This window comes from Molothrus ater, chromosome 21 (genome assembly GCF_012460135.2).
Source record: "Molothrus ater isolate BHLD 08-10-18 breed brown headed cowbird chromosome 21, BPBGC_Mater_1.1, whole genome shotgun sequence".
Taxonomy (NCBI): Eukaryota; Metazoa; Chordata; class Aves; order Passeriformes; family Icteridae; genus Molothrus; species Molothrus ater.
This window is the reverse complement of record NC_050498.2, coordinates 772,195-789,285: the sequence shown is the minus strand read 5'-3', so window position 1 is coordinate 789,285 and position 17,091 is coordinate 772,195. Positions and strand designations below refer to the sequence as shown.

The window sequence follows — 17,091 nt, the reverse complement described above, 5'->3', positions numbered from 1 at the left end:
TTCCATTCAGTTTCCTGAAGCTTTAGGCAGAACTTCATTGGTTTCTGTAACACATCAAAACTCCCCTGGAAGCCTACATCTAATATAATTGCCATTTAGTGGGTTTTAAAGCTCATTTCTTGAGCCTTGATCTTAATTTATCAGCAAGACTCTCCAACAGTAAAATATTAATACTGCTGGGAAAGCTTCATGCATAAAGAAGGAAGGAGATAATAGATAAAAACTTCATCTTCCAAGTGTTAAATAAAGAGCTTGTCCTGCCACAAGCCATCACTTAATCCAGGCCACAGGCAAGGCCCTATCTTAGCACAGACTGAGACCTGGGCTAGAGGAAGGAAGGGGAGTGGAACTCAAGGAGCTTTAGGGTCCCTTCCCATCCAAACCACTCCCTGATGCTGTGATTTGGGAGAATTACAAACCCTCAAAGTCCTGAGCAGGATTTAAACATGGACACCTCCTGGCCTGTGCTTCACCATCTCAGGAGAACTAAACCTGCCAGTATGGAGCACATGCTAATAGTAAAAATGCAGTCATTAATTACAAATGAGAGACCCCATCCAAGAAAGCCTCCAAACACAAAGTCCTTCTGCATGGAAAACATTTGGATTTCTACCTCCCTGCCACTGCAGCACCTGAGAAAAGCCCCTCAAGAGAACAACATCCAATTCCTTCCTGGCAAGGCAGAAATATAGTTCAATTATCATTTTCCCCTCACAGAGAGGATCACAATTCTCCCTGCCCACACCCTGATGTGAGAGCCTGTAAACAAACCATGCTTTGTTTTTCCCTGCCCTGCATTACCTGCCCTGCTCACTTAGGCAGGGGATTGGCTGCACGTACTCCTGGTGGGAAACGGAATTCACTACACAGGGATTTCCACTTATTTTGTTAATAAACCTTTCAGATCTGTTATTGAGGGATGGAGAGGAGGGGAAAAAAGTTAACTTTGCACAGAGGAAACTTCTTCAGTTGTGGTGATTTAGTAGAAAGCCCTGCAGTAAATCCAAGGCAAATCACTGTCTTTCCATAACAAATCAAGCAAGCAGTGACAAGAGCCTGCTTTTCAGGCCCTTGAAATACTCCACTGCCGAAAACTGGAGGTGCAGCTCACAAAGGAGCAGGGCCAGAGATGAGGAAAACCTCTGGATACACCCTGATTCCTTGGAATGCTCAGCACAGCTCCACTGCAGGCTGGAGGGGTTTGGTTGTGAATAAAGGCAGCCGAAGCCCAGCTATGATCCCCTGCTCTGCAGCTGAAGGGAAAAGGAATCCCTTCCCTTTCCCTCTCACTCAGACAGCATAACAGGCACAGGCAGCACAGTCCCAAGGCAAGGAAAACACAATTTCCATGGACCAAGAGCCCCAACAAAAGTGAGGGCCTCAGCCTTTCCTACCCCAGGACAAATCCCAGTGCCAGTGTTTCAAAGGGCTTCCTCCAAATCTGCCTTCCAAACTCAAAGGTGACCACCAGGATGTGCTACTGCCACTTGTCCTCCTCTCTGAAGTGCCCTCTCCAGCTCTGGCCCCTCACGCTGGGAAGGACCTTGGGATGCTCGAGCACATCCAGAGGGGACAACGGGGCTGGAGAGGGGCTGGGAACACAAACCCTGTGAAGAACCCCTGAGGGAGCTGGGGGTGCTCAGCCTGGAGAAAAGGAGACTCAGGGCTGCCCCCATCACTGCACAGCTCCTGAAAGGTGCCTGTGCTCAGCTGGGCTGGGCTCTTTCTCCAGCAGCACTGACACAACCAGAGCACACAGCCTCAAGCTGTGCCAAGGGAAATACAGGTTGGGTATTAAGAAGAAGTTTTTTACAGAAAGGTGATAAAGTTCTGGAATGGCTGCCCAGGGAGGTGGTGGAGTGCCCATCCCTGGGTGTGTTTGACAAAGCCTGGATGTGGCACTGGGTGCCAGGGGTGAGTTCAGGTGTTTAGGGCATGGGTTGGACTTGATGATCTTGAAGGTCTCTTCCAACCCAGTCATGCTGTGAATTCTGTGGTTCTCCAGGATGCCCAGGTGCTCGACAGCTCCCTGTGTTTCCCACTTTATCCATCACTCTTCAAACTGATTGTGCAGGGGGGAGAAAAATAAAAAAGACCCTGAAACTCCACACAGAAGGCTGAGGGAGCTGGGGCTGTTGAGCCTGGGGAAGATGAGGTTGTGTGGAGACTTCACAGCACCTGCCAGGGTCTGGAGGGGACACAGGGAAGCCAGAGGGACCCTGCACCAGGAACTGGAGGGACAGGACAAGGAATAACAGGTTCAATCTGACAGAGGGGAAATTAGAGTTTAATATTAAGGAAAAATTCTTTCCTTTGAGGGTGGGCAGGCCCTGGCACAGGGTGCCCAGAGCAGCTGGGGCTGCCCCTGGATCCCTGGCAGTGCCCAAGGCCAGGCTGGAGCAGGCAGGGCTTGGAGCAGCCTAGGACAGTGGGAGGTGTCCCTGTCATGGAACAAGATAAGCTTTAAGGTCCCTTCAAACCCAAACCATTCTATGATTCTCTAAATTAACCGAATTTAGCACTTTTAGCCTCATGGCTCTATTTACTGATGTGCCATGGCCGGGGAAAAAAAGCTCCCCCAAAAGCTTTTACTCTCAGAAAAAGATTTACACCCAATTATGACTCAACTTCTTTCCTGCTTAACCTCCCAGTGGTCACACAAAGGGAAGCCCTGGCCTTGCCACGATTTACAGCCTCATCCATCTACAAGCTCCAGGATCTTTTCCCAAAAGAAAAGCACAAGCATTAAGCAAACAGGAACATACCAGGGCTGGAGCCAGCACTAACAGAACAGCACTGAGGGAACGCTGGCCAGGCTGTCAGAAAAAGCTGCCTGGCAGCAAGAAGGATTAGCAACACTTCCCCAGGAGCTGGGGAATGAACTATTAAAGTTCATGAATTACATGAACCAGAGTTAAAGTTCACAGAGCAGAGCTCTGGAAGCAAAGCCCCAGAGGCAGCAGGACAGGCAGCAATGCTGGCAGCTCCTCTCCTTGCTCAGCCTCCTCTGGCAGGGGCACCACTGACAGGAACCACGTGGGAACCTGGGGAGCTCGGGGACACCAGGCTGCCCACAGGCATGGCACTCCTTTCCTTACAAAACAACCTTCCTGGAAGGCTGAAACACATGGGGAAACAGGAATGGATAGAGGGCCCACTCCACAGACACCCCTGAAGACAAGCACAGGAGCAGAGGGTGCACTCTGGGGACTGTCCTCCTGCAGGAACACAGCTGTGGCTGTCACAATTCAGCTGTGACAGGCAGAGACAGAGCTGCAATTTGCTGAGCCCAGGGATGAACACCCCGTCAATCCCACAGCACCCCGGCCCTCGCTGCTGTCAGTCACCAGCAGAGACAGCAGGAGCTCCTGCAGCACACAGACCTGAGAACTCAGAGTGAGCGAGCTGTGAACCAGCAAACAGCCCAACAGACAGAAAATCTTATTAAAAACACCTGCCAGAGTCTACATAATCACAGGCTACACACCCACCCCAGCACTGCCCAGTGAAGCACAAAGAGCTGAGAGCAGCACAAGGAGTTGAGAGGGGAACGGGGCAATGCAGCACCTGGCCATGACTGAAACATCAGCTGCCTGTGCCAGAAGGGAAAATTGGAGCAGGTGCTCTCAAAAAGTGCCCCTAAAGTCACAGAATCATGGAATGGATTAGCAGAGACCCTAAAGCTGACCCTGTTCCACCCCTGCCATGGCAGGGACACCTCCCACTGTCCCAGGCTGCTCCCAGCCTGTCCAGCCTGGCCTTGGGCACTGCCAGGGATCCAGGGGCAGCCCCAGCTGCTCTGGGCACCCTGTGCCAGGGCCTGCCCACCCTCCCAGGGAACAATTCCTCATTCCCCATATCCCATCCAGCCCTGCCCTCTGGGCACTGGGAAGCCATCCCCTGTGTCCTGGCACTCCATCCTCCTTGTAGATTCCCTTCAAAATGGGGAAAGTCCCTGAGAAGTTCTGACTGATACCAAAAACCAAACAAAAAAACCCAAATTCAGAATCAGGATTTTTCTCTCCTGAAGTAGAAACCCCTGCGAATTTTAAATAAGGAGATGGAATCCCCACCTCCCTCCCTATGCTGTAGGATACAGAAGGTCCCTGGTGTTATTCTGAGGCAGCAGCTCCCACCTAAGCAAAGGAAAACAGACTGCAGCTCCATCCTCATGGAGGGAATTTTCCATTTCCCTTTGTCTGAAAAGTCAGAGCTGAGATTTCTGGACATTTACAGCATTTAAATCCCAAACTCCTGCTGACAAGCAGTGACAGGAGCTTATGCTGCCATCCAAGTGCATCAGCCTGAAAGGGCCCTGAGCACCTTCCATGAAATGCAGAGGCAAAAATGATCCCACCAACATCATTGTCTTGTAGATTCAACATCAGCCCACGTCCTCAAGGACAAGAAACCTCCCAGGTCACAACTTTCCAATGTATCTGCAGGGCTGCAGGGGGGTTCAGAGTGCTGCTCTGAGCTCCACAGCACTGCTCTGCTGTAGGGCAGCTTTTACAAGGTGCTGCTGAAGCACAGCTCCAACTCACACATTGCTGAGGGACTCTGCCAGCATTTGTTTGATTTGGGAGACTTCCTTGGACAAGCCAGGAAGAAGATTGATTTTCAAAGGCACTAAAGGAGTCAAAACTAACAATGTGTCTGTGTCCACCCAAAAGGGACTGCTTATACTTGAAAACTGAGCCATATTTTCACATTTTATTTCTTTCTTCTGTGCTACAAAAATCCCAACTGAAGCCCAGTTAACACAGATTAACAAGTGTCCCAAATGCCCAAATTCACAGCAGTAAGATTTTCCATTCAGTCTCTTCTGCTCTCTCACACAGAGCAGGCAGCACACATCCTTCCATACTCCTGCCATCTTTTGCAGAGTCTTTTTCAAGTGGCTCTGTAAAGAGTTCTCCACTCCATTTCTTTCTTTTCCATGAGTTCAAGACGAAAAGAACATTTCATTTCAATGGCAATTTTTCAAGTGGTCAAAAAAGCACAGAAACCTGGAATGATTTGGGTTGGACAGGACCTTAAAGCCCACCCAGTGCCACCCCTGCCATGGCAGGGACACCTCCCACTGTCCCAGGCTGCTCCCAATGTCCAGCCTGGCCTTGGGCACTGCCAGGGATGCAGGGGCAGCCCCAGCTGCTCTGGGCACCCTGTGCCAGGGCCTGCCCACCCTCCCAGGGAACAATTCCTCATTCCCAATATCCCATCCAGCCCTGCCCTCTGGCACTGGGAGCCATTCCCTGTGTCCTATCCCTCCATCCCTTGTCCCCAGTCCCTCTCCAGCTCTCCTGGAGCCCCTTCAGGCCCTGGAAGGGGCTCTGAGCTCTCCCTGGAGCCTTCTCCTCTCCAGGGGAGCAGCTCCAGCTCTCCAGCCTGGCTCTAGGGCACAGAGGCTCTGCTGCTTTGATTTGTAGAATTTCAGGAAGTCTGCTCAAATCTGTCATTAGACAAGCAGGAAACTTTAAAAATGCACAGCAAAAAGAAAACCACCTGAGAAATGGAGCCCAAAGTTGGTGAGAAATGGTGAGCAGGAGGGCTGGGCTGCTGCAGGGTCAGTTCTGGATGCAAAGGATGTGGTCAGGAAAAGGCTGCAAATAAACACTGAGAGCTCTCAAATGCTTTTACCAAGGAAGCCACTGCCACACCACGTTAGAGCCTGCAGACTGCACATCCAGACAAAGGTTACATTAAAGTTATTTTGGGGTTCTTTTTTCCCTTTTATCACTCACAAGCCTTACTCAGAAAATGCCTCAAGATCTCTTGTAATTCGGTTTAGCAATTGTAATCCTTTCCATTAGCCAGGGTTAAGAGAAAAAAGACTTGAACCCAGGAAAGGAGAAGGGTGAAGTGTCCCTATGGCAAACCCTGCTGTTAACAACAGAAGTAGTCCCCAAGAAGTTAAATTTAATTTCTGAAAGCTCATTTTAAAATGTAGACTCCCACTGAATTGTGAGCCAGAGTAGCACAGCTCAGAATCTGGCTTAGAGCAGCTGCTGCAGATAAGGGCACATTTTTCATAAAGGAATCCTTCACCCATTAAAAGCTGAAGCTTTTGGATCTGTCCACATCAGTTTTAACTGAAAGTTACATACTCAAATTTTGTTCCATTTGGTTAACATATCACTGATTATTCCTTCCTCCTTTAAAAAGTTCCTAGCTGCAGCACAAAGTTGCACATGACCCTTGGTCTGTAAACCTTAGGCCTTAAATACCCCATTGTCCACTGTCCCACTCCAACCAAACCCAGCTCCCTCAAGAGTTCCTTCCCCCAGGGCCTGCAAGGTTTGGGCTTCCACAGCAGCCCCAGGCTCCAAGGGCTCCCAGGAAAGGCTGGAAGGGCTGGGATTCACACCGGCTAACCCAGGGTGACTTTTCAGGGACCAGTGCCAAAGGGGCCCAGGGACACAGAGGGACACAAACTGAACACTCTGGGGCAGGGTTTGGTTCCTGGAAACTCTCAGTGTGTTCCTATCAACCCCTCTCTCTTTACATTGAAAATAGCCTGTCAGCATCATTACACTGCTTCTTGTAGAAAACATCAGCATCCATCTCAAAATTGCATCAACAAATATGCTCATTTGATTGCTTCCAAACCCATCAAACAAGGAATCAGGACATTATTATTGCTATTACTCATGCCTGAAGTTTAGAAATGTGAAGGTTAATAAAGTCATTCCATTCCCTGGGAATGAGTGTAGACAGTTCTGTCCTTTCAGCTGATCTCCCAGCTGGGGGAGATAATCCACACTAAGAACTGATGTCCCTGTGATTAATGGCACCTTGCAGGCCACAAACACCCTCAGAGTTCACTTTCCCTGACAAATCCACATCAGCTCTGGAGGAAAGGCAAAGTGTGCCACAACTGCAAAACTCCAAAGTCCACCTCATTCTTAAATGCATTAAAAACCATCAGCACATATTATGAGAGTTGGTAAACTCATGTGGAATTTGCTGTTGGATCAGCTACCAGTTAACATACTTGAATATATTACCAATAGTTACCCAACCCTGTGTCAGTTTGGGCTCAGACTCAGTGTGCAGAAGGCACCATCACCATGAACTGTGAAACTTCACATTCAGCAGCTCTTCAAAAATCCCTCTCTTCTCTAGCTCAGTCTGTAATAGCTATAATTCAACCTGGCAGAAAGGTTCTGGCATTCCCCTGGAACTCCTGAATCCATCTGCCTGGTCCAAGTGGCTGCAGGAATCCAGCACCTGCTTCAAGCCCCTTGACAGTACTTTACAAACCTGCAGAATATGGGGGGGGGAAAGCTGTAAGACAAATCTCAGCCTTGATTTCCGTCAAGGCAAACAACAAAAGACAGATGCAAAATTAAATGAAGATGACCAGCAGAGATGTGAGCAAGGATTTATTAGATCCCCCCACAGCCTCACTCTGGCATCCCAGAAAAGGCAGGACAATAAGGAATTCTGACTATCTGTGCCTGCCTTGCCTGCTAGTGAGCCTCACAAGAGCCAATCCATGCAGAAGAGATGAAAGCTGGACACAAAACCATTTCTAATTAACTACAATGCACAAGGCAGAACCTGCTGCTCCACACCCCATAGGCAGAGGGGTGAATACCCAACAATGACACCCATAGAACTCCTGTTGGAAAGTGTCAGGCACATTCCAGACCCAAGGAACTCCGAGGAGGAAGATCTGTCTGTGACATAACCCTTCAGATACCCGAGTTCCTCTCAGACTTGCTCACGTGTGTGTGAGCAGTTCAGATCCCAAAGCCCAGAGCACTTGGCTGTGTGGGCAAGGAGTCCTGCAGGACAACAGGTTAGGTCAGGGAAAACAACAGCGTCACACCCATTTTACACAGTCCAGCATGCCATGAGAGGAAAATGGCTAAAATGGCCAAAGGCAGAACGACTCACCTGGTACAGGAAACCTCTCAGGGCAGACTCAGAGCCTAGAAAAGGGACAGGACTTCAACAGAGGTGCCCTTATGCACACTCAGAGTGAGCTCTCAGGCCCACACCAACACTTGCCCCTTCAGGATTTGATCCTCTGCAGGAGAGCAGTGTTCAACTCTCACAGCAGAACAGCTCTGCCAGCTCCTCCAAGGAAAAGGCTCAAAGGATCAACACCTGCAGGTTCCAGCTCCAGGTGAGTGTCTGTGCTCAGCAGCAGCTGCCCCTCTGATCAGGATGGCACTTGGGCCACAGCCCAGCAATCTGATCTGCAGAGTCACAGGTACTGCAGAACACAAGCACATCCAACACTCTCCCTGCTCCAGCAGAGCACCAGGAAGGCTGAAGACAAAACAGTTTGGGTCCTGCCTCAGCCAAGGCACAGACAGCAGTGAACTTTCCCTGCCTGTGTACAAACCCACACCACACTGACCTCAGCACTGACTTCTTCCAGTGAACAGCAGAAAGTATTTTATTGCTGTGCTCACATTTTATTTGTAAACTGGCCTAGGATACGTGGTTTTCCTGGGTTACACTGCTCCTCGATCACGATGTTGCTATATTCTGTCAGTCAGGGAAAGCTCAGTGCCAGTTCTTCACAGGAGCGCTGGCTGTCACCACTGCCCCGGAGCTGCCGCGGCACCCCGCTCCCTTTTGGCCGCTGACCTCTAGTGGCGAGCGCAGGAGAGAGGAGACAGGAACAATGTTAATGCTCTCCATGAGGAACTGCGGTCCTTTCTCCCTCCAGAGGGAAGCCAGAAGGTTGCCCAGCCTTCCCTGACGAGCTGCAGCACACAGGCGATCCCTCTCACAGCAGCCAGCCTTGCCCCATCGCTGGGGCTCCTCTCCTCACAGAGCTGGCTACAAACAGCAGCGTTTGATTCACCTCCTTCCCCTCCCTGAGGGCAGCAACAGAGATCCCCGGGCTCCCCTTGTAAGCTCCTGCTCTCCAAGCACCCTCCTGTGAGCCACAGCCTGCCTTCAGTAGCCCAGCAGTGCCACCTCAGCTCAGAGCACCGAGGACATTGCTGTATTTTCACAGAGTCACAGAGCAGTTTGGATTGGCAGGGACCTGGGACCATCTCATTCCACATCCCTTCCACAGGCAGGGACACCTTCCACTGTCCCAGGCTGCTCCAAACCCCGTCCAGCCTGGCCTTCCAGGGATCCAGGGGCAGCCCCAGCTGCTCTGGGCACCCTGTGCCAGGGCCCCATTTTGGGAAAGAGCTGTGAAAACCTGACAGTGCAGACACACCCACGGTAAGGAAGGTGTCATTACAGAGTCAGTTTGGTGAGAAGTGCATGGACAGCAGCTCAAGGGTGCACAATGACAGCACCATGCAAAGGGCACTGAGAGCAAAGGGGGTCAGCAGATGGGCTCAGAGCACATCACAGGCCACCCCTCCCCACCTGACCAACAACTGCTCAGCAGCAAAGACTGGGGAGCACAGCAAGGCCCTGCAGCTGCTCCCTGTCCCCAGTGCTTGGTGTGAGTGAGGTGAGTGTGACACATCCCAGCTCAGACTGAGCACAGGAAAGGGACACCAACAGAACCACTGGGAACACACCCAGCAAGAGCCTGGCATGGAGCAGGAACTGGGGCTGTGTGACAGGCCCAGTGTCTGAAGCACAGACCTCACCCTAGGGCAGCAGTGAGCAAGGCAAGGTGCTCTGGCAGCTGGGTGTTCCTGCTGCCCCTGCAGCTCTGCCCCTGTCCTCACACCTGCATTTCAGTGACAACCCACAGGCAGTACAGGAACAGGACCAGTGTTCAGCCACTGCACTGGGAATCTCAGTGCAGAGATTTGCAGCCAGATCCAGTGTTAGCTCTGCAAGTAGATCTTCCCTCAGACAGGAAGTCACAGGTTATCACTGCAGCATTTGCTTGGTGAGCAAGCTACAGAGTCAGTCTGTGACTACACCCAACACTCATCCAAAGATGATCTTTCTGGGGCTTGTATTTTACTCTCCCTCTACCCAAACCCCACAGATTCAAATCCAGCCAGTTATATTTTAATCAATCCAGCTGCTCAGTGAACAAGAGCTGACCATTCCATACCCCCTCTAACAGCAGTACCTTTGCTTTCTTCATGTGGCCCATGACATTGCCAAGATCTTCAACATCGATGACAGAATCTGTGCCTCCAGCTTCCTCCTCGCTACTGGTTTCAAACAATTCCTCTGCCTGTGGGAGAGAGCAGAGGAAAAAAATAAGAATTTATCTCACTGTTAAATGTAAGACTAAGCTAACCAGTGAAATGAGCTCTCCTCATCAGTAAAGACCACTCAAAACAAACAACAGCCTACCAAAAACCCATAGGATGGATATGGAACCCTGAGCCCCTTTAAACCCAAGTGCCTTACTGACAGCAAGATTTATTCCTCCTGCTCTGCAGCAGCCAGCACTCCCAAACCCAGCCAGAAGAACCACTTACTTTCCTATAAATTCAACCCAGCAATAACTTCCAACCCACAGTATATAGCTCGAGGGAGGATTAAAGTGCCACAGCAGCTCTGCGTCTTGCACTGGAGTGCAATAGAGAGGATTTCTTAGTCAAAATCTGCAATCAATAAACACTCCAGAAGAGAGAAATTATTACAGGCAGACACACACAAAGGACATATAGGACTTGCTGAGGTAACACATCCCAGATGCCTTTGGAAAACCCTGGGATACAGGCAGGGCAGCTGAGCTTCACGGGGTTGAAGTGGAAGCAGGTTAATGACTCACAGGGAACTGAAGGATCCCCTTGGCCTTGGGACAAGGCAAAGGCTCTGCTGAGAACTCAGCCTGGTTCCCTGGAGCATCTGTCCCCAGCCAGGAGCAAGACTCCCTCATCACACAAATGCCATCGAGCCTGGCTCATCACTAATTCTTTGGTCCTTCTTTCGGATGGCTCGTTCTACTTGTTATTGCCATGGGGTATCAGCTCTCCTCTCCCCCTGCTCCAGAGCAAGTAGCAGGCTCTCACAGCAGCCCTCTGGACTGCAGGAAGAAGGGGAGAAGTCAAACAGTGCTCCCAATAAAATAAGGCCTCAAGGATTTTGGCTGTACCTCAGTATTGTCCTGTTCTGACGTCCCATGTTCATGGTCCGAGCTTTCCTTGCTCTGCTTCCCTGAAGTTTTGCACTTCCCCTTCTTGCACTTCCCCCTGCAGGGCTTCTTTTCCCCTCTGCAGAGCGCCTGGAGCCGAGTGAGGAATTTGTCTTTCCAGGCCTCAAAGTCAGCCTCAATGCTGCCGTGCTTGCTCTGGGCCACATTGCAGTCCCCCTCAGCCCGAGCCATGATCCTGCTGGCACTGAGCATCCACAGCCACCTGTCCATCCTCCTTGCAACCTAGGGCAGGAGGAAGGGTTGGAAAGGAAATTAAACCAGGGCCAAGTGCAGCAGACAACCAGAAAAGCAAGGATCAGCCCTAGGAAGAGCCAGTGAGCTGCACGGCACTGCAGGGCAGGGACCTGGGGAGTCCCTCTCAGGTGCTGGCTCAGCACAGACACAGAGCAGCCTGAACAGCACCACACCCCCTCAGACTGCATTGGAAAATCCCTCTGCCACCCCTGAGGTGAAGGGAGGGGCTCTGGGAACAGACTGCTCTGTGTGGTGCTTGTTGGTCAGAACAGTCACATGTGTGACACACAGCCCCAGCTCTGAACACAACCTGTGACAAGTGATGCCAATTTTCTGTGTGAGATGAGAACAACAACCAGACAGAGATACTGCCACAGTTCACATCAGGGAATAAAGCTAGAACCCACATCACAACAAGGAGCCACGTTTAGAAGGCAGCAAGAGCAAGAGTTTACAGTGCTGTGCCCTCAGGTGACTGCAGAAAGCTTTCAAAGCTGGGAAATCAACTCAGTAAGATTTACCAAATGTATTACCACACCTCCCAGTGCATGTGAGACTAATTTCTCATTTCCCATTCGAAATCCAATTGCTTCAAAGCTGAACTGCCCAGGTGGCCAAGAAGGCCAATGGCACTGGCTTGTACCAGCACTGGTGTGGCAGCAGAACCAGGGCAGTGACTGTCCCCTCTGCTGGCACTGCTGAGACACCTCCAGTTCTGGGGGCAGTTTTGGGCCATTCACCCCAAGAAAGACAGCAAAGGACTGGAGGTGTCCAGGGAAGGGAACAGGGCTGGGAAGGGAATGGAGCCCCAGGAGCAGCTGAGGGAGCTGAGCAGGGGCTCAGCCTGGAGCAAAGGAGGCTCAGGGGGGCCCTTGTGGCTCTGCACAGCTCCTGCCAGGAGGGGACAGCCGGGGGGGTCGGGCTGTGCTCCAGGGAACAGGGACAGGAGCAGAGGGAACGGCCTCAGGCTGGGCCAGGGGAGCCTCAGGGTGGACATCAGCAGGAATTTCCCCATGGAAAGGGGGCTCAGCACTGCCAGGGGCTGCTCAGGGAGGTTTGGAGTGCCCATCCCTGGAGGTGCCCAAGGAAGGGCTGGATGTGGCACTCAGTGCTCTGGGCTGGGGACAAGGTGGGGATCAGGCACACAGTGGGTTCAGTGATCTTGGAGGTTTTTTCCAAGCTCAGTGGCTCTAAGATTCTGCCCATGCCCTAAACCCAGCACCTCACCCAGTCACAAGAGCTGCAATCCCACACAGAGCACCAGCCTCATTCAGGCTGCAGGCACTGCACGCAGCTGAGGCTCTGGGGAGCAGAAGCCAAGCAGGGGGCTCGAGGGACACTCACTGTGTTGTAGTGATCCACGTAGGCCGAGTTGCCCAGCCCGAACACGGCGTATCTCAGGCCCTGCAGGAAGCTCTTCCCAACACGGAAATCATTGGCTGCCTCTTCCAGCCACTTGCAGAACCAGACTGCGCTCTCTGGGGGCTGCCCCTCGGTGTAGGTGGCCACCAGGAACACACAGATGTTCCTGCTGCTTGTCTGGTCACACAAACAGGACAGGAGGGGAAAAAAAGAAATCACTGCATTTTCCAGAACCTTCTTCTAAAGCAAAGAGTTACAACACCCAGGCAGCTGGGAGAAATCAAAAGGCAAGGCTGTCTCCTGCTGGGGTGGGATGATGCAGGTGACAATCCCAAGGGTGCTGGACAATCTGCACAGCACTTTAAATTAGCAGAGAGAGGTCAAGCTGAACAGGGACACAGTGACAGAGCAAACCTGGACATCCAGCCCCATCAGCAGCTTCCTGACCCAACTCCTTCATCAGGGAAGTGCCCCATGGATAAATATTTCAAACTCCTCAACCTCACATTTACAGGTGTGTTAGGGGCAGTATCAAATGCTGGCAATTCATACTGACACCTGAAGGAATTCCCAGCATGCAGTTTCCACCAAAACTTTTTGGTAGGATTAATTAAAACTCTCAAGGAGCAACTATCAGTATTCACAGAAGAAAAAACCCATCAAGGATCACTATACATAAATATACCTCACAAAGAGTTTCTATCTTAAAAGCCTCTAAAGGCTGCAGAGGCATCACCACCTTGCTGTTCTGGTTCTGAACCTTGCCCAGGTGTACAGAGCACCTGGGGCAGCCACTCTCACCCAGCTCACCCCTGAGTTACAGAACTGGCTCATACAGAGTCACTGTCACAGCAAAATGTCCAAATGATGCTTTGAAATTCTCAAAATTTAGGTATTTTCTGCTGAGGGCTGATGGGCTACATTTGCATGGGTAGGGAAGCAATTCAACACAAAGCTTTGGGGATTTGCAGAACAACAGGAGAGAAATACAAGAGGGAAATAGCCTTGACAACCCCAGGAAAAATTTGTACTTGTTACTGGTGTTTATGCCATACCCACCTCCTCCACTAAACCATCTTCTGGATCATAGTCTTCCATGTTAATGATTTCCACAGGCAAATTAAGGGAAAAAACAGCTTCAGCCAGAGCTTTGGCAAATCTCTGAACAAAGAAACAATGGAAGTTATCAATTACTTCAAGCCCCACAAGCCCTGCTGTGCTCAGCCATGAGACTTCTCCCAGCACAGGAAGAATAATGACACAGGAGGCCTGGACACTGGCATTGCAATTCCTCACATTAAAACAAAGATGGAGTACGCTGGCTGAGAGTTCCAACATTATAATGTCACAGTTACACCCACAAATTACATTTCTTCATGAGAAAGCACCAAACCCAGCACTTCTCTCTATAAAGCCTTGCTAGAAAACTACAATTATAGTGCAAGAGTAAACTTCTAGCTTTATAATCAATTTCTACTACATGCCTTGCTTAAAGGGAGGAAGAAAATTGTTATTTTTATTTAATTTTTCACTCATCTTGCATGTTGGGCAATGATTGTAAGAAGCTAATGAATGTGCTGATGAACTCCCAGATCTGTACCCACGGCAGTGTTTTAAGGCAAGCAATGTTCTCAGATCCCAACAATATTTCAAAGCAATTTCACAGCTGTGCAATAAAAGTACAGATACCTTTGCTGTGCCAGTCTGAGAGCCATAGAAGATCTTCACTCCAGCAACATGGATCCTCTGTGCCTGACGGGGAGCACATCCATTTCCCAGTTTGTCTGATGCTCCCTCAGGGGAAGAGGGACTCCCCCGGGACTGCTCACCCTTCTCCAAGGGCTGTCAAACCAAGAGCATTTAAAACTCAAATCCTGGGGCCACTCTCAGCAACAGTCAAAGCATTCTGGTTCCTCTCACACCCAGACAAACACACCAGGACCCGTGTTCCTGACTAAGCCATGCTACAATACCCACTTGTTCAGGAGGTAACAGGATCCAGCTGAACCTCCCAAGTCCTGCAGCAGATCTTTACCCACCTGCAGGAGGAGGTTTTCAACTCCTGAATGGCCTAATTCCCTCCCATCCCAAACCAGTCCAACCCTGTCACGAGCATCATGAAAACATGAAGATGCAAACACTGGGCACAAGCTGAGGGGTTTACCTGGAGTGACAGAGCAATCCAGGGGAACACATTCTCCCAGGAACAGTGTGAGGTGTGTCCTGCTGAGCTCTGCCCCAACATCAGAGCAACAAGAGTATTTAGTGACCCACAGACACAAACAAGCCAGGCTGAGGATCATAACCAGATAACCAAACTGCATTTGGGATTTGCAACACTCTCAGCAGGCCCACAGCAGGTGCCTTTATCCAGTAACTACTCACTACCACCCAGGTTTTTGGGGTCTCTCAGAGAGAAGTGCTGACAGGCTCAGTTACCTTCCTTTTGGCTCTGGTGGTGGTGAACTGAATGACAATCCAAAGGCTGATCCCAAGAGCAACAGCAGAATAGATGTAAAATCTGTGCAGCCATATGGACACCAGGCAAGTATGGAAGTAGCTCCACATATCCATTGAGACATCTAAATCTGGAATATCACAGGTTCCTACAGAGCAAATATGGAATGAGCACTCACAAAATAATCACACAGTACCCACAGCCTGACATTATCAGCTATTGCCCAGGCTTTGCAGAAAACAGCTTCTAGCTAAAGACAAGGCACCAAAATTGAATCAAGAAGCCTTTACCTCCTCAGGTGTGTCAGATGAGCTCCAAGCTAGCATTCCATACTGTCAGAGGGAAACTCTGGGTTCTTCCTTTCTAAGGTAGCTCTATTACAAGGAAAAGCAGGAAATACTTGTGCTGTCCAAGTGCCTGAAAGGAAAAAGTCCTTGTGAAACATCCAGGGGATCATACTGGCTTTAGTTTTACACAAACCCAACAAATGCAGTTCTCTGGAATGAGAAAGCTCCAGTCCAAGGGGGAAATCACCTGCACAAAACTTTCTGCTGAACACAACCCTTGCTTACAGACATTTAATGTCACACTGATTACAAACAGAGTTTCAAGGGCAGACTGAAACATAGATTCAATTGAAAACACTTTCACAGAATTCTATGATGCAAGTGAAGGTTGATTTGGAGCCACTGAGATGTTTCATGTTGGTTCAGAACATTCAGGGCACAGTCAGGAATACACATGCAGGGTGTGTGGGAATATCTATTTCATATGGAATATTCAGGCACTCCAAAAGGGCTGGTTTGTGATACTTATTGACTGAGGAACACAGCTAACACCCTTCTACTGTCATCTGCAGCTTGGGTCTTGTTTTTGCAGATACCAGTCAAGAGCACAGAATGCAAGTATTTCCAAGAGGCTGGAAACTTGTACTGGCTGTTACTCAAGTTACCAGAGCAAAGGCTTAAGGGGATGCCCTTCAGCCCTCCAGCAGCAACACCGAGACTCACAATAGAGAAGAGCTAAGAGCACTTGCCCAGTGTTCCCAGTTTTACCCAAACCAGCTACAGGCATTCCCTTAACCTCTACACAACTTCCTCAAATGCAATAGATGCTACATATATTGAAGAGAATTTTAGCTCCAAAACAGGTTCACTATTATCCCCTACACAACTACACACCCCCTAATGGTTATCACCCCACTAACACACACCCTCCCACCCTCGTGGTTACTCCTCCTCTCATGGTTAATGCCCCTCTCTCCCCCAAACACCCCACGGTTTTACCCCACCTTCCCCTGCCTCTCACAGTTATTAAACACCCCCCAGCTCAGAGTTCCTGCCCCCGTACACCATTTATGGTTAATAAATACCCGCAGGGTCATTACCCTCATCTCCCTCCACAGCACCCCCTCACAGTTATAACCGCTCACACACACGGCTGTTCTATCCCCCCTCACGGTTATCAGCCCATACACACGCTATTATCCCGCAAACTCGGTTATTAGCCCATACACACGCTATTATCCCGCAAACTCGGTTATTAGCCCATACACACGCAATTATCCCGCAAACTCGGTTATTAGCCCATACACACGCTATTATCCCGCAAACTCGGTTATTAGCCCATACACACGCTATTATCCCGCAAACTCGGTTATTAGCCCATACACACGCTATTATCCCGCAAACTCGGTTATCAGCCCATACACACGCTATTATCCCGCAAACTCGGTTATTAGCCCATACACACGCTATTATCCCGCAAACTCGGTTATTAGCCCATACACACGCTATTATCCCGCAAACTCGGTTATTAGCCCATACACATAGTTATTACCCCACAAGCACGGTTATTATATCCCCCCTCACGGTTACCACCTCCACAGACACGGTTATTGTGTTCCCCCCATCACGGCTCTCTCACACACACGCACTCAGCCATCGCGCCGCCACTGACCCCGCTCCCCGGCCGGCTCCCCTCA

General features: G+C 50.2%; 1 protein-coding gene across 1 annotated transcript in view; it reads right to left on the bottom strand.

Moving 5' to 3' along the window:
- The window catches only part of LOC118694280 (S-adenosyl-L-methionine-dependent tRNA 4-demethylwyosine synthase TYW1-like), a 98,397-nt gene extending 81,352 nt beyond the window's left edge, over positions 1-17,045 (bottom strand). Inside the window, 8 exon segments of the mRNA XM_054517037.1 lie at positions 10,016-10,123; positions 10,994-11,275; positions 12,632-12,826; positions 13,709-13,810; positions 14,339-14,491; positions 15,089-15,255; positions 15,398-15,524; positions 16,988-17,045. Coding sequence (XP_054373012.1) covers positions 10,016-10,123; positions 10,994-11,275; positions 12,632-12,826; positions 13,709-13,810; positions 14,339-14,491; positions 15,089-15,223 — 975 coding nt within the window. The 5' untranslated portion in view covers positions 15,224-15,255; positions 15,398-15,524; positions 16,988-17,045.
- Between the last annotated feature and the right edge of the window lie 46 nt (positions 17,046-17,091).